Below are 27,475 nucleotides of genomic sequence, written 5' to 3'. Positions count from 1 at the left end.
TAAAAATTGTATTCAAAACAGTGGGGGGAGGGCAGACCTGCTGAACTCAAACTCAGATTAAGGATCTGTTCTATATGCTCTCTACTGATACTGAAAAGAATACATAAAGGCATGTTCAATGATGAAAAGAATGCAATCAATGCAGCTCAATTTGTCTGCTATCATCTCACACTCCAGAATATGCCTGAGCTAATTAGAAGTAAGAGCCAAGCTTGTGATCTGAGACATAATTGAACCATGAAATTCACAACAAAGATAAGTCATAGCTTTGAAATGAAAGAGCTCTACCACCTAACCTGACCTATCCTGACTTTAACACCTACTGAGAATTACAGTCTTACATCTTTTGGACTCATAGCTTCAAGTGAGCCTTTTCAACTTTGTTAAAAAGCAGAACAAAAATCAAATCTCCTGTGCCAATGCAGAAACTATCTAAATTTTTTTTTTTAAAAAAGCTTCCATGTAAAATAACTACTTGACAAATTTGACCAAAGAGATAGAAAGTTGAAAATCACACACTGCATTAAATAATTAAAGGATAATTAAGTTCAGCAAAATATTAGTGATGATAAAAATCTTTCTGAGATTTTTCCACTTTTAAAGAATATTAATTTACTAAGTAAATTTATAGGTTTTTTTGCATTAAGACATAAAAAAGAGAGGCCTCCCATTTCATGTACTGACCATCTCGTTCTGCACAGATGGTTTGATTAAAATGTGCAAGTTCTTAAAAAATAATCTACAAAAATTAAGAGATATATGAAGAAAAACAGAAACCAAGTTTCTTCTCTTAATATAGTTTAACTGTACTTTTAGAAGGAATTCTTATACTTTTCTGAGTACCTCAATGTTCAGACAAGGTCATGAATGACTCCTGGAGATGCTGTACATTAACTTCTTGCCAGCTAAACACTGCTACTGGGTAACTGTTTCTAACACATTCCACAGCAGTTTAAACATGCTAACACTACACAGCTGCAAGATAATTTTATGAGAGTTTGGAAATCAGCCCCTTTGCCACCTTAACATTTCAGCAATGTACCACTTAGCTTTTGTTCTGCTCCAATGACACAGAAAGAACTTCAATTCATGGAAATGTAACTGCAATAAGTGCAGTTATGCACGTGCTTCTGCCATAGCAAATTTGAGTTATAAGACAGTAGTAAACCCAACATTTCCAATATTGCAATAAACAGATCAACTTTATTTTTAAAATAGTTGCAAGTATCTTCCTGAAGATCTGGACAGAGAGTTACCTTTCTGGGTCCTAAGATAAACAGAAAATCAAGTCTTTCATTTCCTGAAAGTAGCCTATAGTTTCCTACCATTATTATATGACAGCATTAACAATCAAAAATTAACTCAAAAGCTAAGAAAATTACAGCTATAACCTATTTCTACACAGTTGCTAATAATGATAAAATCTTTACTTTGTTTTTTTTTTTTAACCTTGAAACATCACTGCTAATAACCTGAAAATAAAGCAACTCAGTTTGGACTGCATTAAAGCAATGTCTAAATCACTTAGAATTTTCAAGTCTATGCACATTTACATCTTACTTTAAGTACAGAGATAGAAAAAGACAACACATAACTGCATGCTTACCAGTAACTGTTCTTGGTCTTCCTTGGCATCCTTGTAAGAGGTGGATCCAGGCAACCAAGATGGTAATGGAGTTTACAAGTGTCACACAGTAGCAGGAGGTGTTGATCATGGTTTTTTTTGCAAATTCCACAACTTGTAATGTAGGCAGCAGAAAAGCATTATGATTACATTTGAAATCATAAGGACTAAAATCCCTGTACATTCCCCAGTTTTAACACAAACATGGAGCAACTTCAATTTGAATGCATCATTTAAGTGCATAATTACTTTTTGGAGTAATTATGCACTTAAATGATGATTACTTTTTGGAGTAATTATGGAGTATTTTTGTGGTTCTTTTTAAAGAAGCTTCTACCTATATACAATAAAGAACAAAATGCACCTAACAGAGTTAACAAAAATGGCTTTCAATTTAAACTTTTGAGGACTTCTAGCAAGTGGGTAATCAATCACCCAATACTTCAAGACAATGTACCACTGGCCAATGAAAAAAAAATACTACATCAAATGCTCAAATAGAAAATTATACTGCTATTATCTCTTTTTAACAACCACATCCTTATTCAGGTAACCACCCTGAAATAGGTCTGTCCCACTGTTATGGTGGGCAATGAAACAACTCATAAGAAATTACTTTTTATTATTATTTTACTGGAATTGAAATTTTAGTTACTTTGAAAAGATCAGGTGTTCACTGATTGCACTGTAACATAGAAGGAACTAAATGACTGGACACTGTCATTTTCCTAAGATTTCTGTTTCTTGCAGCACTAAAAATAATTTTGGCTTATGTCAATCATCTTCTGCATCTTCTTCATTTAGCATTCTAACTGGGCAAGACATCACTTGCTGTGGTTGAAGGCCTGACTGCTGCTCTCTAGACAAGGGTAGATCATGTCATCTCTTAGTTGTGGCAAGAGAAGAAGATCCAAGATGATGTGCATTTTGCATAGTCATGCTCTAGAATCCTAATATATGTCCCACTGTTAGGCTTAAAAAAAACCCAGTCAGTAGCTTCATAGCTTATGGAAGAGGGGAAAAGGTGTAACAATGAGAGAGTAAGTGAATACATTTCATATTCTTGGCAATTAATAAAAATAGAAGTAGGGCAATTTAGCATGAGCAAAAAGTAAAGATTCTTACATGAGAAGTGTTTTATGCACCCAGCCACTGTGACTAAACAGCATCATCACTATTCACAAAATCATCCACTTAGATGATTGCATTCAAAAACTAAGATGACCAGTTAATTTTCACACAATAAAAAAGAACCCTTTTATTTCAGATGAAAAGTTACCTTTGCCATTAAAGCACTGCCACCAAATTAGCAAAAACACTCAAACTTTACTCATGTGTGCTAGGGTGAAGACTTGACCACTATTCAGCTTAGCCTTCAAAAGTAAGAAAAAATGTATAGACCACTTTGAAGCATTTTATTAATTAAAAACTGAAGCAAACTATGTTCTCTCAACACTTTTCTGAAACTGTAACTTACTAGACACTGTATCTATTCTGTCAAGATTTTATTACTTGCCTATAAAGTACGGCCGGAAGTATAGATGTCTTCTGTGCTCCTCCTTCCTTTTTACTTGGCTTTCTTTCCTTAGGAGCCCGTAAAATTGCTGGTATGTTCAATTTCTATTGGATTTGAAAAAATGTAGTACACATGAGTCTTGACATTTTTAAAGAATACCACTCCAGTCTCAATGCATGAACGACATATTAATGAGTGGGAGATTGCTTAGCTAGCTATTTTACAGACAAGAGCACATTTATCTCAGTATGATTTTGTAATATAATCTTATGCTTTCAATTCAATAAAAAACACAGAAAGACTGGCTTTTAGAATTTTTCTTCAGGCTTCCAATAGAGGAATGGACAAGGATACATTTGTCTAGGAAGTTGAAACAAGTAAAGGCATAAATCTGACAGAATACTGAGGCAGTTTATTTTCCACAGCATCGCAGCTACACTGGTGCTCGATAGGTTAATTAGAAAAATTATCTTATTGGACCAAGCCCTCCACAAAGCAGACGAGACTCTCTTCGGGTTTCTACTAATCTGCAGTATGCTGGCTTCTCAGACAGCAACCATCTATCAAAGTCATTTCTCAGCAGTCCCATGGGTCTGCATCTGTTCAACCAACTGGAAAAAAATGTCATGCAAGCTGTGTAAATGAATTCTGCTCTTTTTTTTTTAATTTAGTAACATTTGCATCAGGAAATATATTTCTAAATAATTACTCAAAGGAAGGAAAAATAATCTTGGTTCAAAAGATAAGTTATGAGAGAATCCTTCTTTGCAAGTAGGCCAGATAGACAGACAAAGAAACAGAAAAACCTTGCATACCTTTGGAACTATTGCTGCATAAAAAAATTTTAAGGTTCTTTTTCTGAACAGCAGCACAAACTCAGCAGTACCAAAGGGCACAATGAAGTTGTGACCTAATTTTATGTCTGCATTTTCACAATGAACAGTTTCTTCAGTCTTGAATCATAATTGGAAATTACTTCAATCTCCCTCTCAACATGCAAAATGTTCATTGCCACTCAGTATCTCTGACATAAAACATACATGAAAACATGGCAAGAATCTGCAGTTCTCTTTTTTCCCATATCAATGAGAACAAAGAAAATTGTTGGAAACAGGAAGTAATCCAAACTTTCTATTACCCTAAATATTTATATTCATTTCAGCAAAATATTCTGCTCTGTCCATTTGTACACCATCACATACATATTTCATTTAAAAGGATTTACATCTTATAAAAGCCATAAAGATTTAAAACCTTATTTGAAGCCTACGGTAACTAAAGACAATGTGGAGACAAAAACAGTAGGATTAACTCATGCTTCATGTTAAGGTTCATCACAAATGACAGGTCAATCACTTACACCAAATGAAAGAATTTTGCAAACAAGAACACTATTACAACAACAAAATTAAGCTGCAGGTTTCCAGTAGGTGGTTTGCACAAGTCTAGGTACTTCAATCAGAAAGCATTATCCCCAGAGTAAAGCCTGGGTCTGATCAAATCAAATCAAATTAATTTATTTGGCCACAGAAATGACATACAGAAAGGCCTATTCTTGGAAAATCAGTTCTGCTGCCTTCTTTAAAGGGGGAGCAAAGGGAGCCAACCAACCTGTCCAATGATTCTACCCAACAGAGCCCAAATGCCTTGCCCTTCATTTCGCAGTTTTCCATTCATATTTTGTAGCTCTTCCAAGGACTCACACAGCTGAAAAGTTAAAAAAACAAAACCAACAGGAATGAAAATTCATTAGTTATTTAATAAAATTTATTCATCTTCTTACTTATGTAGCTGCATTGATTTATTGTGAGATTAACAAAACAGTGAAGCCTATACCAATAGAGCTGAGATCAGTGCAACCATTCAGTAATGTAACAGAACTAAATAAAAAACCAGGATAGCGTCTTGTTTGTGAAGATCTGAAGCGGTTTAGCATGAAAATAAGGTTTCATAGTCATGTAGAAAGCAAAATTAGAACACAGCAACATCTTATATCTGTTGTCCACACTACTTAAGCAGCAAGATTAAAACAAGCAAACATATAAATGGATTAAAACTCTCTTTTGCCATACTAAAGAACACCCATTCACACTCACAGAAAAAGATACAATTAATATTGAAGGACAGAAGCAAAAAACAAAAAAGTGGATTTTTTCTTCTGGAAGTAACTGTTAGTTACCGCTGAGAATATACAACCTACTAATATGGTTAAAAGCTCCCCATGCACCATTTCCTTTCCCTTTATAATTTCTGGTAGTTCACAAGGATCTGCTTCTAAAGTTTACATATGTTCTCATTCAAAACACACACCCAACAGTTTAGGAATTAGTAGCAACACCACGTTTTGTCATCATTAACTGTCACTTGATAGGTTGCTGAATTCGGCGAGCATTGCAGCATGTCAACTGCCACAAAAAGTACAGTATTTCTACATTTCAAAATATTTAAATGTTAAAATAAAGAAAAAATTATTCACCAAAAAAGCACAAATTTTTTTTTAATCATGATGATAAATTTAAAAATTACATGAGCAATATTTTTGGGGACCAATGCCATAATTTATGGGCCACAAATTTGTTATACTCAAAAAACCAATGCAGAGGACACTATGGCTGTGCGTATGCTGATTATTTCCCCCTGAAAAAATCAGTCAAGTCATTAAATCTAGGATGAACACAATAGGAGTTGGAGTTAACATAAATAAATAAATAACACTATGATTATCCTAGATTGCCAATTATAAAGTAGGACCGCAAGAAAAGAATCAAGCAGGTTCAAAAAGAACCCAGAACTAGACATAAGCAAAACAAAGGGCTTGATGACACAGGCTGACTCACAAGAGGGACCTGTCTGTCCATGTACTGGATCTCTCAGTGGGGTCAGTTAAAGAGTCCACGTCCAGCCAACATTCCACATATTAGAAATTAATTCTACTTGTAGGGGGGAAGACAGACTACTGAATATTTTTAAAAGAAGAACTATATTTTTAAGTATTACTTTTAAAGAAGCAATAGCTTGCTTCTTTCATTCAAAGACATTTTCTTTCATGGAAAGAAAAATGCTATCAAAGTTACCAGCAACAATACTAAAACAGCACAATGATGTATTATCTTTTTTACTTCACCTTATTATACTCCACATGAAGCTTTTCTTGCTCATTTTCTAATTTATCCTTGATATTCTTCTGTTCAGCCATATTCTCCTGGATTTGAATCATGCGCATATTTCTCTCTAGTCAAAAGAAAATTGCATTACTTCCAATTCTTGAATATATGTTTTTAAGTTTTATGCACTAAAAGACCCTGAAGCAACAGAAAGTTAACACCGTAACAATACAAAGACACAAAACTATGGCCTACTGGTTTATTAACAGACTGAGTAGAATGAACAGCTGCAGCATCTAAATTTTACTGCACAAATATTGTAGTTGTTTAAATGATGAGCTTTGATCAGCCATCCAGCAAACAGTCACAAAGTCATGCTATTCCATATAGAAATGGAGAATTTAAAGCAAAAATATTATAAAAGGCACCTGACCTTCTATTCCCTTCTTACAGACATTTAGCCTAATTGTATATGAAAGATTTTATTATTTTCTGAAATATCTTTAAAAAAAAGTAACTTTATGTGTAAATAGAGATTCCAAGCAATAATATACCTGACATAAAACAAAGTCATAATTCACAATTACCTATGAATAACAATTAAATACAAGTAAAATAAAAAAGCCAATGAATTAGCACAGCACAATGTAGCAAAGTGGCAGTTTTTTCATTGAGAAAAATACACTATTTTCACCCTTACCAAGGTAATAATTCACAAAGTCAGCAGTGAGAGCTGGTTGCTTATGTTTTCTTCTTCCATCAACACTGGAACTAGTATCTGAAGTATCCACTGGAAAAATGTCTGTACTAATTCCCATTAACTCGGCTTTGCGCATGAGCTTGCGTATCGCTGAAGCACTGCTGGTGAGTGGTCGCGGCAGCTTCTCCCTGGGAACCCAGGCCTGTGGCCTGGTGGTGCGTGCCAGTTCTGCCTTGGCACGATACTGCTGCAGCCTGGCATTGATGCGAGCCTAAAACAAAGAACTCCATGAATTAAAAACATAAAGGGACAATTCAAAATTAGTTTTAATTTGGAACACCTCTGCATTTTATTTTCATTTCAAAAGCTGCACAATCTAATCAATACCACTCTCACTCCAGAATACTACAACTCAAGAAAGAGCCATTGATACAGGCATTTCATTTTACTTCAAAATGCATACACAAATGACGTTATTCTTTGACCTGGTTTTGGACCTAAATACATGTTCTTGATGATATCTCCTCACCAATGAAAGTAACACAGATGACTTGATGCCTTTCAGATAAGCCCTTCTAAAAATGACATTCTGATGGGACTGGGAAATTCACTACTGGGAAAACTTTGGTAGACCTATCATAAATACATTTAGATACACTTTAAACTGGTATGTATCTAAGCAGTAAGAGTTGATGAGGAGCATTTTTGCCATATTTGACATAATTGCATAGGAACTCCTTTTCTCAATGCCACTTCTCTTTATAAATGTTAAACGTGATGATTATAATTTGTCAAAAACACAACCCAAACAGAAGTGAAGTAGACAAGAGAAGCTCAGAATATATATTGCTGATGACATCCGTATATTTGGAACCATCTGGGAGAGGTATCCCAGAAGATCAAGCTGTTACTGACAGTTGGAAAACACTGTCTTGAGGGAACTCTATGAAGTGGCAATTCTGGCAGAAAATGACACCAACATACAAACCTTCAGAGGCAAAATTCCAGCTGACTATCAGCTAAATAAAAAACTAAACTAATGTGACTGCCCCACCATATGGTGTGAGATACTCTTGCAACAAAAGCAAAAAAGTGTGCATATACATACACACTGTGGTTAAGGAACAGAAATTACCAACAAAATTGAGGAAGGGTAATACTGCAGACAGTTTAATATGTTACCTTACTAGGTCTTGAACATTAATGACCAAGAAACACAGCAAATGTGGCTCACAGTTCAGCTCTGAGCCCAATGGCTTCTTTCTTGGACCTACAGCAGCATGCAATAGCCACTGGTTCGCATTATATTCCACTGGAAGGACCAAGGATGGTTTAGAGCACCCTCAGCTAAGATGCTTCTTTACGGATTACATGCTCAGTTCTGAAACCCTTGAGGTCATTTATGATGTCCTACAACTGTACACCCAGAGCCTTATTCCAGAAATAGATGACAAATTAAAATTACTAACGTCTAAACGGAAACCTCAAGTCAAGTTAATTGTACTTAAGTAATTTACAAGTATATGCTTTGTTCAAGAAATGTACATTTCTTTTATTAATATTTTAAAAGAATATTTCAATGTAGAATATCTTCCAGCAATCAGTAACAGTCCTGTTTTTTTGGGCCACACCATTGGCTCAAGAGCTTCCTGCCTGGGCTAGAAAGCATCAAATAACCATTTTCTTGGTACAACTGAATACTTAACGTTACGTCAACATTTGTAAACCTTACTTAAGCCAAAAAACTCGCCTGGAAGTGAGCTTTTGGATGTCCATATATATATGCACATATTACAGATATATGAAAAGGCAATTAAATGCCTCCCTGACATCTGATCCCATCAGATCTTGGATGCTCAGCAGGGTCAGCCCTGGTTAGTACTTGGATGGGAGATCTGGGAATCCCAGGGGTTGTAGGCTCTAGTCCTGGGGACTTCACTGTCACCGTCCAAGCTCACTTGGCTGTGGCAGATGAACCTCAGGAGTTAAAGGGTGGGGCCAGTTCTGCGCACGCCGTGCCTCACCTAAAAAATCCACTGCGCAGGCTCGAAGGGCACACCCATGTGGGGTAGAGCCCTTCCCAAATCTTCATTTGCGAAGCCCAGCCATACATATATATAAGAATAATATATGTATATATTTACTACTCAAACTTTTTTTTTCCCCCAGACTAAGCTGTCTCAAGATTCTTATCTGTCAAACAAAATCCTTATTTAACAAAAAATGGTTGAATTTCCTGATGGGATTTTAACTTCTTCATGCAGACAACATAAAGTAAGGGGTGAATTTAGACGTAGTCTCTGTCAACTCTCCAGTCAGACATTTCTAGTAAGTATTAAGTATCCCTTATAGTTCTCTAGTTTAAAGAAACAGAAACCACTAAAAGACAATTACTTCATTAAAATCCCAACAGATAAAACTGGATAGTGGATATGTATTTTTGAAGTATTCAATCTGTTTTCAGCCACACAAACTGAGGCCCACACACAATACTAATGCAAACTCATATAATACCAAAGCCATCAACAGTGAAAACAAGTGGTTATACATAATATACCCAAGTTAAAATATTTGTATCAAGGTGCCTATGACACCATGTGAAGTAACTCCACCTGTAGTTTTCATAATTTATTCTTTCGGTTTCCAAAAATTTAGTCCAAGTATTTCAGATTAAAAAATTATACGGTCATGGTTTGGGGGAAAGAGAAGGAGAGAGACAAATGCTAGGAACTTAGCAGCATTATCAGCACTGCATAATACATGCCTGAAAGCAGAGCTAGTAAGCCCTGTTGGACCCAAACTGATTCTGCACTTACCATTTTTTTGGGTAGTATTCATATTACTGTGATGTCTCCACTGCACAGATGCATTTAATGCAATTGAGAGCTGAGTGCGTTCAACAAGAATTATGAAACCAGTTTTAAATCAAGGTGCACGAAGCTCAATACTCCACAGAAATATTTTATTCAAAATTCTTCTATAGTAAGTTTGCTCACACTCATTCTCAACAGCACAGGACATTTTAAATTACTTATCTCTTCTCATATTCAAAGATCTTTGAAGAACTAGAAAGGTATGATTTTTATTAAATTAAAAGCTTGATAATATGAAATTTATTTTCTGATCATTACACTACAATTCTCACTTTGGAGAAAAAGCAGTTGCTTCTTTCCCATAAATGATTCCATTATTTACAGTAATTGCTAATTCTAAAAAGGGAAACAAACTATGTTATAAATTCCTCAGAATCAGAAAAATTAATAAAGAACACACATTGAAACATATGAAAGTACACAGGGGGATTGAAGTCTTTATATCAAAAGGACATTTATTACTTGAGCTTATACAGGAACTAATAGCTTTACATGGATCTGACACTAGACAGGGATACTAACTTGCCTCATGCTTTCAGACAACTCCCACGCAGTAGCACAGACTCAGTTCTTTGCATACAGAATTTTTTTTCTAAGAAATCTTTACTATGAAAACATCTGGCACACATAATTCTGCTTAGCCCTACAAAAATTGAAGAAGAACCTAACAAGAAAAACACTTGAGGCAAGCTAAACATTTCTGCCAAGTTGAAGATATTAAGAGAAAAAAGATGTAGAAATATGTCTATTTTTTTGTCTGTCTGTCTTTCTTTTAAGAACCTTGACAAAAAAACTAAACAAACCCCACAAATTACAATGAAAAAGTAATTGCCAACTTTTTGCCTCAAAACCATAGTAATATTTTTCAATTCAGGCAAGCATAGATACCCATATTTGATATTTACTGAAATATGCATATAACATATATGAGATATATATAAAAATGTATTTGTTCTTAAGAGACCAAAACCTAAAAATAGTTAACTGCATTGTTATATGACCACGTACTACCTATATATTTCACATTTAATTTCATACTATATTAACATTTTCCCATTGTCTTTATTTCTGTCTTGTTTAACATGTATGGTTAATCCAGAGGCACTCGTGTCATGAATACAATACCTGAGCTTCTGGTGAAAGCTGCTTTTCTCTTTCCTGCAAGGACATTTTACAGTAAGATTGTAATGCCAAGTAGTTCTTCCGCTTCCATTTTCTGTCTAACCTGTCCGCATGCTGTTTACAATAAGCAAAAAAAGGGTCAGCTATATCCTGTTTCAGAGAAAACAAAGGGGAAGGAACGAAAATAAAGTAAGACATACAAGGCCAAAAGGCTCTGAACAACACAAACATTCTGGCAATCAGGTCATGTGTTCAAATTAATAAGTTTTTAAAAATAAGTATGTTTCTAAACCAATTTTGTCATGTTGCTACTATTTACAATATACGGTGTTTTTCCACTATGACTCTAAATGTTTTTAAATGCATTAACTATTTAACTCTCTGCTATTCAACCTCTGCATTATTTTTGCATTCCCAGAGAAAAAGGCAAAATAAATTTCTAAGTACAAATTCCTTTAACATATGACATATATTGTTAATATCCTGTTGCTGCACTGTGTCTTTTACACTATATCCTACAAGAGCTTAACAGTTCTGGATAATATCAAAAGCAATATATTTGGGTTCTCAAATGTTATTCCAACTGTTTGGTGACTATAACCCTCACATGATTTATCATCTCTCAGTTGATCTTTCTTTTTCTATTTTTCTCTGTTCATTCCATCAGATCTACAGATCGTCATGGCTGTAAGTTTATAGTAACTTTTATCACCTGTAAAACTTGCAAGCAGACTACAAATATCTAAGCTGTGAGGAGATACTGTGTGAGTACATTTCCTTTACAGTATATTTTCAAAAGTGTAGAAACACAGTCATAATCTACAAACTAAGGAGAAAAATCAGTCTTCCTTCACAAAGTAATACAAATATCAATAAATTACTTGCCTATCCATTTTTCCAATAAAATCTAAACAGACTTTCCTTACAAACACATTTTATTTTGATGTAGATTTTCACGGTATGTGACAGCTTATTTCCAAAAATTAGTAGACTCCTAGAACTAGACTGCGTGAGGCCTTGATTAAAAATGTTTTGATTACAGAAAACATGCAAAAAATTTTTAAGGTGGAAAGGCAAGTAAATGCATATGCATAGAAGAAATTCACACAGAGTGTTTGAAAAATGAACATTACACATAATTTATAAAGGACAAGAACAGTGAGACAATGCGCTATCTTCCTTTTTAGCAGTCTACCAGAAATTATTTTGTGATTCCTCTACGATTCCCTTAGTGGTCCACTATTTTCAGAAACAAAAGTGTCAAATCAACAGTGCAAGTAATGCTTGTATTTGCATTACCTGTGGTACTTCCCAAGGCATTAAGCTAAATTGAGCAGCTATGAACATGACAAGTTTAATCCAAATGATACATATCAGGATGAAACTGGGTAATTTAAATGTACTTATTCTATAAAAATGAATCAGGAAATAGGAGCTTCAAATCTAAATTGCTTTAGATCATATTACAGGGAAAACTGTTAAAAACAGATATTAAGAAGTTATCAGTAGGTTATAAATATTTGCTTTTCACTTTGATTCCAAAGACTAATGCTACCACAAGGAAAGTCATATATCTGTACTGGAATTTGAAGAAAATACTGGAACACACGTATGAAAAAAATGACATTGGAAATGTAGTCAATTCCTCAAGACTCCAATTTGGTATGAAACAAAGGAAACTATTCTACACAAACAGCTAGGTAAGTATGTCACCTTAGGTGAAGTTCAACAAATAAGAGTTAGAGTTCATGTTTGTAACTGATAGTCTACTACTCCAACTTCTGTGTTACCTTTCTCTATCCTTTTTTTCAGTCAATTTCAAAAGGTTGGACAATTTGATGAACAAAAAACTCTCCTTACTCAGCATAGGCCTTGTTATCTATTTACAAAAACTTTGTTCAGGGTCTGTGAACAAAAGAGTCACAATTTCAGTCTGTCTTTGTAAGCTTTCAACAGAGCTCTTTTATTCTATCCTTTCCATAGCTACCTCTTCCGCTGCTGCTTCTGAGAGGAGGCCTTCCTTTTGAGCACAGGTCACATGGAAATAAGCTCTACACATCCCAGCATCACAACTAATGCAGACACCAGTTCTGGCAAAACGAGGATCTTCACAAAAACTGCATTCCTTTACAGAGAAGAATGGAATATGCCAGAATAAATATTTCAGGTGCATTTTAATAATTTACATCTTACATATAAAAACCAAACTGGTATGTTACTCCTTTGTGGTACAGAAACCAATATGCTCCTAAAAGTTGACACCACTTAAAGTTTCATGCTTACTTAGCCCCCCACTATTGATTTAATTTTTAACCAGCAATGGTGAAGTGTTTAAACAACCGAAAAGGCACGTTAGATAAATTTTTATTGTCTCACATTACCCTTCAGAGAAACAGCTAAATACCACCCAAGCAATTCAAGTAGAACTGATTATATAAGGTATATATATACATATTATATAAGGTATGATAATATGGTATTGTAAAAAAGACTACTCCTCAGCAAATGTTCAATTGTTTAAGAAGTTCAGAGAGCAAACAACAAAAAAAGCAGTGCTCCAGATTGAAAAACACAGATAATTATGTAATGTCCTTTGATAAGCAATGACTGAAGAGAAAATGTGTGACAATGTACAAAGACTCAAAAATTACATAAATATAAGTAAACAAGGTTGCGATTCACTTAATTAAGGCTCTATGGCTTCAGATACGTGCATTCTAGGCACACTCATTTGCAACACAGCAAACTGATGTCCCCTAATGTCACCTGAAAATAAAAACCAACACTATTTTCAGTCATACCAAACAGCTGTGTCAGCAAACTAGAGAGGTGAGCACATAAGCAGGATATGGGAACATGGCCTGCTTAAGCACTGCTGCTATCCAATGCATAAAGACGATCTAAAAGTATAGAGGCATGTAGTCTCCTACTCACTGAATAGAGAGCAAAGCTGTATATAACCTACAGATAAGATTTCAATGCAGAAAGTTAATGAACAACAGAAAAGAATGGCAAGGAAAACTCAGTGACTGAAGAATCTCAAAACACCGCTTATACTATATACTAAAAGGGCACCCTTTAGATGCGTAGATGCAGCATCTAACAGATAAGAAGTAAAAAAGACTATTACATTACGCTGGTTTTGAATGGGGAAATTTAACTAAGGAAGCTGTGACTTTCATACTTGATACAGCAAACAGCATTTACACCCTTGCAAGAGTAACGAGTTCTCACTTCTACAGTTCAGCCTCACCTTACTCGCAGCAAGAATAGATGTCCAAACTGTCTGCCCTACTCCTATACACTTATGTTATTAAAAATAAAGAGTATGATTCATTGCAACAACAGTTTGCAAGGTCTGGGGTGCTTGCTTCAAACTTTTTTTATACAAACACTGCTAAACAACAGCAAATGCCTTATCAAGCCCACGATACAGGTATTGCATATTAGCAATCCAAAGTGTTTTAATTTATTCTATATATTGCATGTCTTTTAAAAAATTCATTATATATTTTCTTTTAGTATTCAACTTAACAATTTGACATTCCAGAAAATGAAACTGACTTCGCAGAAATGAAGTATTAGAACTCCAAACCTACAACCACCTTCCCTCGCATTAGGTTGATAAATATGGCTTCTCCACACTTTCTACATTAGCCATAGAAATGGTATTTAGCAAATTACTGACTGCTATCATCCTCTGCCCATTGCAATGGTTTTCTGTATGGTTTCTTCATGATTGCTTTAGATCTGGATTAAAAACATTTACCTTTAAAACCATTTTCATTTTAGAGACATTTTTTGTTCAAGTTTAGGGTCTCGTGTTGCTTTGGATTTTTAAATACTGCTTTGCAGTAACTTTTTTGTATGCATTCTAGCTTGTATGCGTTCTTGCTTATATATAAAGTCTGTACTTACTGAATGCACATCTGCCCCTTTCTTAACCAATTTAAACCTCTCATTTCTCAACTCAGAAATCCTCTTCACTTTTCATCCACATTTTGTCAACCAGCATGCTACTAACTGATGTTAAAAGAAACTAGCATCTGTGTGAAAAATAGGGAAATTGAGGGAAGAGTGACAGAAACTATGGAGAGGAGTGGTAAGGAAACACACAGAAGAAGTGTAGAGCAATGGTATAACAACCAACTTTATGTCATTTTTAGACCTGAACCTCAGTGCAATTGCTATAAAAAATTAAAATTAGGAAGATGCATGTTATTTTATTATATATAAAAGCATAAAATAAGGCTATTCATTGGCATTACATCTCTTCTAAACTTACCTTTGCACCGTACTTTGAATAATTCATTTCTGTTAACGTTACTGGCCGCAGCTTGTCAATATCTCCAAATGCCACTCCTGGAACATAGAGGGCACAAACAATATGGACCCACCTAAAACAGCAGATAAAATTAGTTTACTGTTATTAACATCTTGATCTTATATTAATACTCACTGTTTGCAGATTTCAAAGTGCCTTGTAAACATGGCAGATGCTTGAAGAAATGTATTTGAAGGAAAGCACATTAGAAGCAAGGAGAGAGTGCCTATCTGGAATTCAGCACTTCAGCAGATGCTGAGCCACAGATCAATGCCTTTCAAAGCCACTCTGCGTGTCTGGATCAAGGGCTGGCCTATCATCACCTTTCTGTTCTGATGGCTCTCACATGAGGCTCCACACGCTCTTCAGGCAATATGAAAGGTATATGAAGATTTTGATATTACTTATAAAGCTAAGGCAGACAGACACTTTCATCATGGGCAGGGGGTAGGAAGGAAAAGAACAAAATTATACAGGTAGTCACAGCAACTTGGAGCTCTGGGCATATAGCTAAGACATACAAGTATAATAGCATCAGTCAGAGTTTGCACTGTTAGTATCAACAAAACGAATTAGTTTTAAGAAACAGGAATAAGACCTGCATTCAGTAATAACCACATCTGAGTAGTATTACAGACAGGCCAATCTGAAACTCAGATGAACACACTGTTGTATTTTTACTCTTCTTCACTGGCCATAAACAAACTTCAGCTCAGAAAGTCAGAAAATGAGACAGCATGAGTATGAATCTCAGTGTCTAGTAATTAAATACCACATTAAAGGTAAAGACTTCAGCCTCAAATCTGCCATTGACAGACATCCTTCTAATCTCCTGAAACTCTAAGCTACCAACAGAGAGCCTTACAGCAGAAGACCAACGTTCTTCTTCTTCTTAAATAAACATATTCTAAGATTCAACTCTTGTCACAAATCATCAGTCAGGGACAAACTCAAAATCTGTTCTGCACAGCATAGATGACCCAAACTACTTCAAATAATCTTTCAGTTTTATGAAAATTCAGGAACTATTTGCTACTCCTTGCTAAGACACCAAGTGGGAGCACACTGTGATAGACAGAAGGTCAAGACTGCTATTTTTTGTTACCTTAAAATACTCAAGAAAATGGCCTTACAGTTGCAGAGATATGTAGCTATCACTTTGAACCTATGAGCTCCTACATGACATGGGATACAACTAGGGACTGCAGATCTAACTGAACTGAAATATCCTGTGTTTGACCCTGAGCAAGTATGCTAATTCAGGACTTCATGATCTTACCAGTCATTAATGTTTAACAGTAACTATATCACTAGTGAAGACTAAAACTCGGTTCTGTTCTGTTCTAATCAAATAATAGAATCTACTTTCTCTATTCAAGAAGACTCATGATGATATGAGAAACACTTTTTCCTTTGGCTCTTTCACCAGGGGTTCAGTACAGACCTGTTACCACCTACTTAAATCCACATCCATGCTTCTTGTGCTTTTTTCCCAGTCTTCTACCACTGTTTAGCCTGTCTCTTCTCCCTTCTCTTTCCTTTGTATGCCAATGTAAAAAAATTCAGTTAGGCCAGAGAGCAATGACATCCTGAGTTCAGATGCACTTAAAACAGCATGATTATTAACCTGTCATTAACTAGCCTTCTACAGATGAGAGAAATATCAAAGCTGATGGTCACACTATTCAGGAGCTACACGTAACTCTTGTTTCCCAAAGCAGCACGCTTCCCATCAATGTTCTTTGGACCTACAATGCTAGAATTTATCACATTCATATTTATTAAGTTTCATGTTAAGTATTTATAAATCCTATATCCAAGCAAATTCAAAAAAAGCAAAATAGGAATAGTTCAGTAGCAAGTTCCAAAATACATCTATATTCCAGCCTATACAAAAGAAAACCATGATCTTGCAATGCAGAAGATTGGTGGACAATTTATTTAGCATTTTCCCCAAAAAACCAGTCCAAGATACTAATTGGAAAACAGAAAAATCCCAGTAGCAATAAGAAACTACTCTGAAGCCATTAAGTCACTTCACTCTACAAGAAATTTCTCAGTAAATCTATCATAAGCCACAACATGGACTGAACCACAGTATCATATCTGACAAGACTCTTTTCACCTGTGTCTTTGAAAACAAGTTTTCAACCTACAGTTAAATTACTCAGGTTTGAGATGCTAAGTGGTAAATTCCCTTTAAAAGACAAAACCTTAAAATGAGAATAATGTATATCCCAAATACACATTTACATGCAATAACTGCATTGCTTTGTCTTCATAGATTTTACTTTTGTTCTTCGCACCCACAAAATGGGTTGGGCAATGCACTGTTACTACTGGAAGATGCAAAGAAAGTTTAAAGATGAGTTACAACCTTGTCTTTAAATAATGTAGTACAAAAATGACAGCCTGCCTGCTGCCAGGAAACAAGCTGAGATACTCAAGTGTTCTACTAAACTTCTTCCTGCTCAGAAAAGGAGGACAGCTCATCATGGGTTTTAATACAGTATAAACACTCCAGCATGCCGGCACAACCCCATAACTTAATACAATGTTCTATGCAAAAAATAAGATTCTTTTCATTAGTATATGAAAAGTACCTTTTCCTGTCTAACTTCCCGCTAAAACAATGGTGGCACAAGATATCCCTGTGGGGGAGCAAGGGAGCACCTCTGCCCTTCCATATTGTATCCGGAAGTGGCAAAAGCTCGGCCTAAATCACTCCCATACCTTTATGAAATGTTCTTCTGTACGAAAAAGCATATGTATGTCCTTAAATGTGTATTTTGGTAAATACTATGCCTTTACTAAAATAAATACCTCATTTAAATTAGTGTATTCTACTTGTTTTCGGAAGGAAATAAATATATTCTTTTAAAAAGCAAAATACCATAGGCAGAATGAGACCTGTAACCCTGAGTTAAAAAGACTACTTGTTTATAAATAAAAAAACCCTGAATTCTATAGGGCTTCTTTTCTATATTCTTCCTTTAATAAAAGATGTGTAATATAGAACAAATCTCTACAAACCCAAGTTATGTATCTCCACAATTACTATTCTTAACAAAAATCCAAGGTTCTGGTTGGAGATTTTTGATAGTAAGTTTTAATACAGCCAATTGAATGTACCCTCCAAAGTTCAATATAAAGATACACATCTTCTACAAGCAGCTACTTTCTCAATTTAATTTGCAGTTTTTTCATGCTCCACTGGTGTACTGAATGCTGCTGCACTCTGCAGGAGTTATCTATGATAAACCCAACAGCTGGCTGATTCCTTCATATTGACCTTCTCAAAATGTTTTAGTACATGTCACCCAAGTATTGCAGTATTACAGATTTAAACTGCCATTTCAGTGTGATTGGCACACAAGTGCCTCATTTCTTTAACCACCTATATGCGAACTCAGACCTGAATTTTTATTAAAAAACATACACAAGTCAGTCAAGTTCACAGCTGAAGAAATTTCAGCTGCTTTTCATACCAGTTCTAAATATTTTCCTGCTCATTTATTTAGCTGCACATGTTTTAGAAGCTTGTAATTAAGACAAATTGGGTAATCAAAGAAGAATAATCTTCCTTGTTACTTTACCATCCATTTAGCTTGGAGCAATGATGACAGATGCTGATTAGGGAAGAAGAAAAATTTCATACCAAAACAAGGACAGAATTTATATTTTTCGATAACAGCACTTTGAGAAGTAAAATTTCAAAAATTCCTATTTATACTTGTGAAACTGAGAGGTTAATGTGAAAAGGCTTCCGCTGAGTAATTAAGCACCTCAGTATTCTTCTAATGATTCACCTTTCATGTAGGAAGAGAGAAATTATTCCAACTTGAATATGAAGAGAAATTGAACAGGTTAGTTTGTATAATCTCCAGCACTGATGCATATAATTTATTTTAAAAAGGCAGTAAGGGGATGAAGAGCAATGGTGAGTTAAAAGAATCAGTTATTTAGTAGTCTCTTCCTGCTAATATTTCAAGAAAAGCATGGAATAGGGTGGCAGTTTACTGAGTATAAGGAAAACACAACGGCTACTGCCCCAAGACACTACCCCTCATCTAGAGTGCCCCCCTACTATTGAGAATTCAAATTTGTAAATAAATAATAAAAGAGAGCACAGGAATTTTCACATATTAGTAACGTGAATTAGTAATTAGCAATTAGCATTTCTATTTCAATAAATTTTATTTTTAATAAGCTCTATTCATCTGAAAGAATATTCATCCATGACAGCAACACCACATTATCTAGCACACAAAGATACAATAACAACAATATATTATTGTGGTAACATCCACAATCACCAAGGCAGAAAGGTGCTTCTGCACAGACAACCAATGTCATTAAGAAAATACTTCCAGGTTAACCAAAAGCATAACACCATCTTACAAAAAGAAATTTAAGCAATTTTTAAAATGTTGACTTTGGTTTCTACTAGGGTTATATGTGAAACCACATAAATAGTGCTTAAATTGCTTACAAAACACAGGAATAAAAAAGCTGAAATAAAATTTGCCACGTGATATTGAATATTCCATTTCCCGGTACATAACTGATTTTTTATTTTTTATTTTTTTGCTTATAGAAGTATTATTATTAAAACAGAAAACAACTGAGAAAAGGACAATTTGCTTAATTGTGTAAATGCTTTATAAAGGAGATGCACAGACACTCTTGAAACTAATACAGATCAGAAACCAAGGGTCTGAACACCATAAGTATTAAACAAGAAGCAATGTTTCCTCTGTGGGGTCAAAATTATTCATTACAAATTCCTACTCACTTGTGTAACTTTTTTTTTAAAGTTTATGTCAAGCCTAGTATTTGAAATTTTTGTTTATTACCACACATCTGCAATTTATGGAACCATAAAATGCATGGGAAAAAAACTTAGCTGTCATATTAAAAAAAAAACCAAAAAAATCAAACAAAACCATGCAGCAAAAAACAGTAACATTAGCCATAAATCAGACATCACTGGTAATCTAGAATCCTTTATTACAGAGAATTAATTATCATTACTATTTACACCTTAATCTATTTTCCAAATGTGACTACATTGATTACAGCAATGGATTACACTAGACCTGAATTCCATCCTAAACAGCCCATCTCTGGTTGGAAACTAGCAGAGGCAAATCATGTTCTCAGAAAACAATAATGTAATTTTCATAATTCAAAATAATCATAATATACTGGGTCGTCTGAATACCTTTAGTATAACTTCAATATAATTTTGTTATTTTTTCTCATTGCCTGAAATTACTGACCCAGCTCTTTGCTCTCCTAAAAGAAAAAAAAAGAATGTAGTATTCCTCCCACTTAGATAATACTTGAAAGTCAATAGATTTGAGCAGAGTCTGTACAATTGTTAAGGTATGCAACTGTGTCCTATAGCAACAAACTACAAAACTGTCTCCTATAGGAATAAAATCAATCTTTTAAATGTAAGATGACATAAAATTCAAAACATGACTTATTCAATCTCACCTGCCTGCATCAGTCTCCTTGAAGATCCCATCCTGGTTGGGACACAATTCACAACTAGGTGTGACACCACATTTGCATGCATCACAAAACCAAGGCTCTGTGGAATTTTCTGAAGCTGAACTCATGATTGAGTCACTCTCTCCATCAACACCATAGCAACCTACAGACAGGATAAATGGAAGATCCATATAAGAAAAGACAATCATAGAAGTAGACACTTGCCAGTTATGACTTCAAGAGGAAACACATATATAGAGATTAAGGGGAATGATACTCAGAAAAAATACTGACATACCCAAGAAAGCTTATGATATATTTGAAAACATTATTCTTAGTGCAAAATCTACATTTTAAAGATATTTTAATTCTATGAAGTAATCTACTTTATGTGACTGTCTTAAACTACAACTGAAAAACACTAAAAAACCCTGTATTACTCTTCTAGAAACATCTGGTGTTCTTCCAGACTATCCATTGAGAAGGACACTGAGAAAACAATCCTTAAAGCAATCAACAAAGGCCGAGAAAAATTCAATGCATTTTTTCAAAAGAAGAAATATATTCCATGCTAAATGCAACAAGCTTTTCTCCGTGAAAATGATTATTTTCTGGAGAGAAGAGAAGGTGTTTGGTTTGTTTTTTACTCTAGAGGTTCATTATATTAAGAAATATGCACTCCACTTTTCCACCTTGCATTCACCATCCAAATCAATGACAAGAGAATATACACATGAAATAAAAACCCCCACTATTTGACTACTTTGAGATGTAGGACTGAGCTTAAAAACACTTCTGCAACTTCTAAACCAAAGTATAGTTTGTGGAGCACAGACTGACAATTCTGAGACACTACACTGGTGAAGAACTTATGGCTTTTTCAAGCATTCTCATTTGTACCTGGTTTTAAATTATGGCTAGACTCAATCACTCAGTTTCTCTATTTCTCTTCAGCACATCCACTGTATTCTTTATGTTTGTTAAGGTGTCTGTGTTTACTTAATAACTCCAAATTTAGGAAACAGCATTTTTAAATTGATTTAGAAACTTATTAATTGTATTTTGCACAAGAGTAAAAGCTACTGTAAATGACAAAAAGGAAATTCTTAATCACCAGAAAAGTGTATTTTTGCATATCCCACATTTTGAACATTTAGCTGGTATTCAATAAGAGAAAAAATATTTAGTTGTCAACACTTAAAACATAGTAGAGATTTTGCTAAAATATTAAAATCAGCTATTGTCAAATACAGAGATCAAGTCAACATTTGTTCGTTCAGAGCAGTTACATTATTGAATTCTGAAATTAAATAGCAACACGATTCATTACTTTGTTTCATTACCCACTGCTCTAACTCTCATTGGGACAGTGCCCTCAGTGAAATAAGCAACATCCCGGAAATAAGCAACAGTATAGGAAGCATTTAAGAAATTTGGTCTTTCATTGAAGAATGAGGCTCTCAATAAGAATTAAAATAAGACAGCAGAATGTTTCTTTTCATTATAAAAGGTATTCCAGAATGAAAGGACAAGTAACATGCAGAAGTGCATTCACAGACAAATTTCACTAGAGATATACAAGATCCTACAGTTCACACATCAGGTAACTCCATCTTCTTCATAATGTGATGTCAGCTTTAAGCAGCATTCCAGAAAGTAATTTTTTAAGCTGAAATAACACAATCTTGAATACATGCCAATACATCTCCTTTTCAGCAATAACACTAATGTACAAACACACAGTCCATCAACATCATAGTTGATGAATCATTAACCTTTTCATTATTCCTTCAGACTTCTATACATACTAATATTTTCTTAAAAGTACTTACTAAAATTCCTTTACATTACAGAAGGAATAATACTGTCCTTGATCTACCACGGCAACACAAAATCAGTTTCTTTCAAACATTGATGCTTCTTCAGTAATACAAAGTGATTAGATTTGCTTTTCTAACCTAAGTGCCAACAGTCTGCTAAAATTAGAATGATGAGTTACCCAAACTGTCTTACCTGCATTCTGAAATAGTTGCCTTATTATACTTACCATTTATACCTGATTGTTTTTTTATCTTTCTTCTTGGAAAATGACACAAACGTGCCACAATTACTTCCACCCTTACCATACATGGTGACATGAAACATTATTTCAAGAACAATACAAATGTAGGCCTTTTTTTTTACAGCAAAAGAATAAAAAAAAGAAATTGTCCATATTTTTAACCTTTTTTTTTGCCCCAATCTGTCACTAAAACTTAGTGACAGCTTTAAAGAGTTTTAAGATCTCTGACAGACAAGGAGGCATTTACTCTTTTCCTTAACTGCCATTTAGCAAAAGCTAAACACAAATACTGCTACAACCAGCAAAAACGGTGGTCGTTAACTGGAGAAAACAGACTAGATTACCATTACTTATTGCTGATAAATAAATCAAAATAATCTGGTCCCCAAAAGAGCTGAAGAAAAGGAAATCCAGTCTGTAAGCTGATGCTGAGCTGAGGTACATGCCAAATAAAGCTACAGAATCAAAGCTGCAATACAAAACCCTGTGGGCTATGAAGCTGCATAAAAGGCCACAATCAGTGGTTACGTTTTATACCCAGGCACACCAGACAAGTACCTTTAGCCACGAGGCAAAAAAGGTTCTATGCAAGGTTTAAGGGAAGATATCTCATAATTGTTCTTAAATCAATAGTGGCAAGGACCAATTTCAGTATGCTTCAAAGTCTGAAATCTACATAGTATGTTTGGAGTTTACCTTCCAGGAGGAGTTAGGACTAATGTATATAAATACTGAAACAAAACTCGGCTTTATGAACAATACTTTCAAATAATCAATTAGGTATTGCTACCACAAAATCAAATAACTTGTAAATACTTTGCTTAAAATGCATCCTGCCTTTCCTTAATGTTTACAAAAATTCTGAGTTTGGATCTTCAGAATATCCCTAAGAACACCTTTTCAACTAAAAAGTTCATTATCTTCATGTTTGTACATTGTTAGATTACTGTATCATAATTCTATGTCTGCCATCTCCTTGAACACTAAACGATAAAACAAGTTTAGTTTCATATTAACCTATGAATTTAAACACATGAAAGTGAAGTTAAAATTCTCACAACAGTTACTGTTCCACCAATGGCATCTATTTATTACAATCAAAGCGAAGTTGTCTGCTCAATGTATGTCATTATATACAGAAAACAAAAATTTTTATTCCCTGATTTAAAGTCATTGTACTCTGTCAATAGGTTATTTTTATGTGATTGTCAATAAAATGAAATGAAATTGCCAACACTTTAGAATTCTACCATTAAAACAATTGTTCTGAAATTTATAGGATTGAGGGAAATGGGAAGAGAGACCCAAGTGTTGCCCTGGCTGCACCTGTTCCTCTATTTCTCTGGGAGAGTTATCTTTTGCCAAACACGGTATCTGCACACACCAGCTACATCTGGATATACTCCAAAACATGATCTTATTGTAAAGATCATGAAAAATGAACTTTATGGCAAACACTATATTTGCAAAATTAATGCTGTGAGATCCCCTTATTCAAAATATATTTCATTCAATCCTTAACTGGAGTAACACTCTAAAATAAATACATTAATAATTCTGTGCACCATAAATCCAGAACAGTATTTGTATTTATTAATTGGAGAGTACCAAATTACACGATTTTGAAAAATCAATTTTTATGTCAGACAGCAGCACACCACAGTAAGGGGCAAACTTAAAATGGAAAAATGTTTTACTACACTGTAAAGCATATGGTGACTGCATCATTGCTTCTAGCAAGAGAAATTTTATTCCCTGACATACACATCAAAGTAAAGTAAGAAACAAAGATAGGAGATGGAACAGAAATAGCTGAAAAAATGCAGAACTTCACTCATTTAATTCACAGCAACTAACCCAAGGGCAACAGCTGGCAAGTGTGCTACCTACAGTTACGGCACATGCTATGTTGTGTTGCAGACATTTTCTTCAGACATGCTGCAATCAATATGTCAAAAAAACTGACAACACAGTTGGGGGTGTCCTGCTATTACAAGACCTTACCACAAACTCATTTATCCAAAATGACAGATTAATGCCTAAAGAAGATTTTTATAAAAAGAAATGACAATTATCTTCACACAGAAGTAAAAACTCTGAAAACAGCTGTATAAATTCAGTAAGAAAGATTTTTTTTTCCCCCCCTTTTTGGGGGGCAGGGGGGGGGAGAAGGGACAGGACACAGATAGGTTGATATGTGAAAGAAGAACAAATTTTTAATTGATGGACTTATGAATTAATTACAGGCTCTTTAGATTTAACAGATGAATACAATGTATAACCATGGGTAGTAAATTAGCCTTATATGTAAGTTACTTGGGCAGTTTTAAAGCAGTTACATTTTGAACCATTTATTTGTTCCACAAAGTATAGATTTTTGGACATGTGTCTGCAGAGCAAAGACATCTCTTGGACAAGTGATGCAGGCCATGCAGGTGATCTGAACAACATACAGTGAATACCTGTATTGGAAAAGAAACTGAATTTCTTACAATCACAAAACTTGTAGGGAAGTAAAAGTGTTTATTAAGGGTCCATAACTCTAGGTCTAAATGAGAATCCCCCTCTAACTCTTGGCCATGTTGCTGTTTCCACATGAGCTCTGGTAGAGATGCTCCCAGATGAGTTATCACCCCTTTTTTTTCCATTACCTTATGTAATACTTCATTAATGCAAGCAAGCAATCCAACAGGAATATGATTCAGGACTGAGCTGCTGCACTAGGTACTCATAAGAAAAAAGGCACTGGTACCAAATACACAGGTACAGAAGCAAGGAACCAGTATGCACAGAGATAAGTTGCCTTGTATTAGAAGAGCTAAAACTTAGCAAAGTAAGAGAGAAGGGAGATCTACACCATGCCTGACTTAAAACACAAATCAACATTCACTCATCCCCCTGAAGGAGGGTAACAGATTCTTGTCAACAACGATGCTGGCAGGCAGCGACTTTAGGATTGCAACTGGAAGGCTCATCTTCACATCAAGGGGCCACATTTTGACCAACAGCTAAAAGTAGAGCACAAACACTCCTGAGAAGGAGGAAGCCCTGGTGTCCAAAATAAGTCAGTTTGACTCAGGGGCAGCATTTTCACAGCTAGCAAGTAATTTCATATTAAAAGAGAGGCAGCTGTCATAGAAAAACTTTTCCCAGTCATCTGAAAGGTTCTGTGGCAGACAGAAGCTTCCACTTCAGCAGAGCACAAAAGCAAAAACCAAGAGTGTATGACTACTCCCTGTGAAGCAAAACAGTTTCTATAATAGTTAACAAGGAAGGAGAAAATAAGGTCTTCAGGGAAAGAATAATCAAATTGCCAATAAGACCATTACTTGAATCTCTGGGTGGGACACCAGTAGGATATGAAAGGAGCACACTTCCATCTAAATAATTACCTACCGAGCTATGGAAAAGTAGAGAAAACATATTCAATTACAATACTACTTGAAATTGCCTGCAAAAACTATGAAGAAAACCCCTGTGGTATTCCAACAGCTTTGTTTGAGCATTTCAGGATACCTGGCATCATAAGTTTGATTCTAGGGAAATGACAACTGCTAAGAATCAAAATCAGTTTGCAAGAAAGGGGTGTATTATTACTCTCCCCAACTGCAGGCAAACATCATTGCATTGATTTCCATCTCATTCATAAATAGGAGCCACTTTCAATACTGTGCTAGAAAGAGCATTTTATAAAAAACTCAAAAGCTGAAATATTAGAAAAAATTTCAGGGCACAGCATGATGTCTGCATCCACCTCAATCTATCTACTAAAGCAAGCCTGCAAAAATAAAAATCAATTCTTGGATCTTAATATGTTTACAAAACAGACTCACTTATTACTGGAACATGTTTTTCAAAATACAAAGCAGCTGCATCTAAGAATACAAAGAACTTCTTATAATACAGTCTATGTCCAAGATCTGGGCACATGGTTACAAGGTACAGATTAAAACCAACGACATTAAGAGTAAACCTTGTCTCTACTATCATAAAAAACTAATTCTCAAGGCTTCAAGTAATGTTTATATGATTAGACAGTAATTCTTTCTTCAATTAATTTTAAAATTACTTTTGGAAATTACCAGAGTTGACTGTTTAGGCCAAAAGGACCAAAAAGTAACTGTTGCATCACATTTTTGTTTTGACTGCAAGTTCTTAATGACTGGCAGTGTCTGCACATATTACTAATGCATTCAGAAGTAATACAGTGAGTCAATGACCTCTGGGTGCAGTGCAGCAACCTTTAAGCTATTGAACATACATATATATATGATCACTAAATCAAACTGAAGTTTCAAAGGTTCTAAATTTTTTGTAACATTTTTATTTGCTGCATTTACTTAAAACCGACTACTGAAAAAAACACTGATTTAAAGTATGACCTGCTTTTACTTATCATTATAAAATAATGAAGTACAGACACAATTCATCAAAATACGTGTCTATTTCAACTCAAAACTATATTAATGTATTAATGTCTATTAATTGATACAGTATCTACCAATGAATCATACACATTAAACATCAAATAATACTCCAAACTGTTCATCTTCAAATTGTTGCTGGGGTAATTTACATATTTTTCAAAGTCATCAGTTACTTCCACCTACACAGACTGCTTATTTTTCTCTGAGACTTCATCTGTTCAAAT

General features: G+C 34.7%; 1 protein-coding gene across 3 annotated transcripts in view; it reads right to left on the bottom strand.

Moving 5' to 3' along the window:
- Window positions 1-27,475, bottom strand: part of PHF14 (PHD finger protein 14) — a 155,218-nt gene that overhangs the window by 106,524 nt on the left and 21,219 nt on the right. For all 3 annotated transcript variants that reach the window (XM_071560803.1, XM_071560804.1, XM_071560805.1), the window contains exons 5-13: window positions 20,766-20,925; window positions 15,225-15,336; window positions 12,927-13,064; window positions 10,943-11,089; window positions 6,945-7,215; window positions 6,265-6,371; window positions 4,752-4,847; window positions 3,141-3,244; window positions 1,607-1,738 (exon numbers count right to left, since the gene is read on the bottom strand). In XM_071560803.1, the coding sequence (XP_071416904.1) occupies window positions 1,607-1,738; window positions 3,141-3,244; window positions 4,752-4,847; window positions 6,265-6,371; window positions 6,945-7,215; window positions 10,943-11,089; window positions 12,927-13,064; window positions 15,225-15,336; window positions 20,766-20,925 (1,267 nt within the window). The remainder of the gene's footprint in view (window positions 1-1,606; window positions 1,739-3,140; window positions 3,245-4,751; window positions 4,848-6,264; window positions 6,372-6,944; window positions 7,216-10,942; window positions 11,090-12,926; window positions 13,065-15,224; window positions 15,337-20,765; window positions 20,926-27,475) is intronic.

The sequence above is a fragment of the Pithys albifrons genome, chromosome 7, assembly GCF_047495875.1.
Source record: "Pithys albifrons albifrons isolate INPA30051 chromosome 7, PitAlb_v1, whole genome shotgun sequence".
NCBI lineage: Eukaryota > Metazoa > Chordata > Aves > Passeriformes > Thamnophilidae > Pithys > Pithys albifrons.
This window is presented reverse-complemented; position numbering and strand designations above follow the sequence as displayed.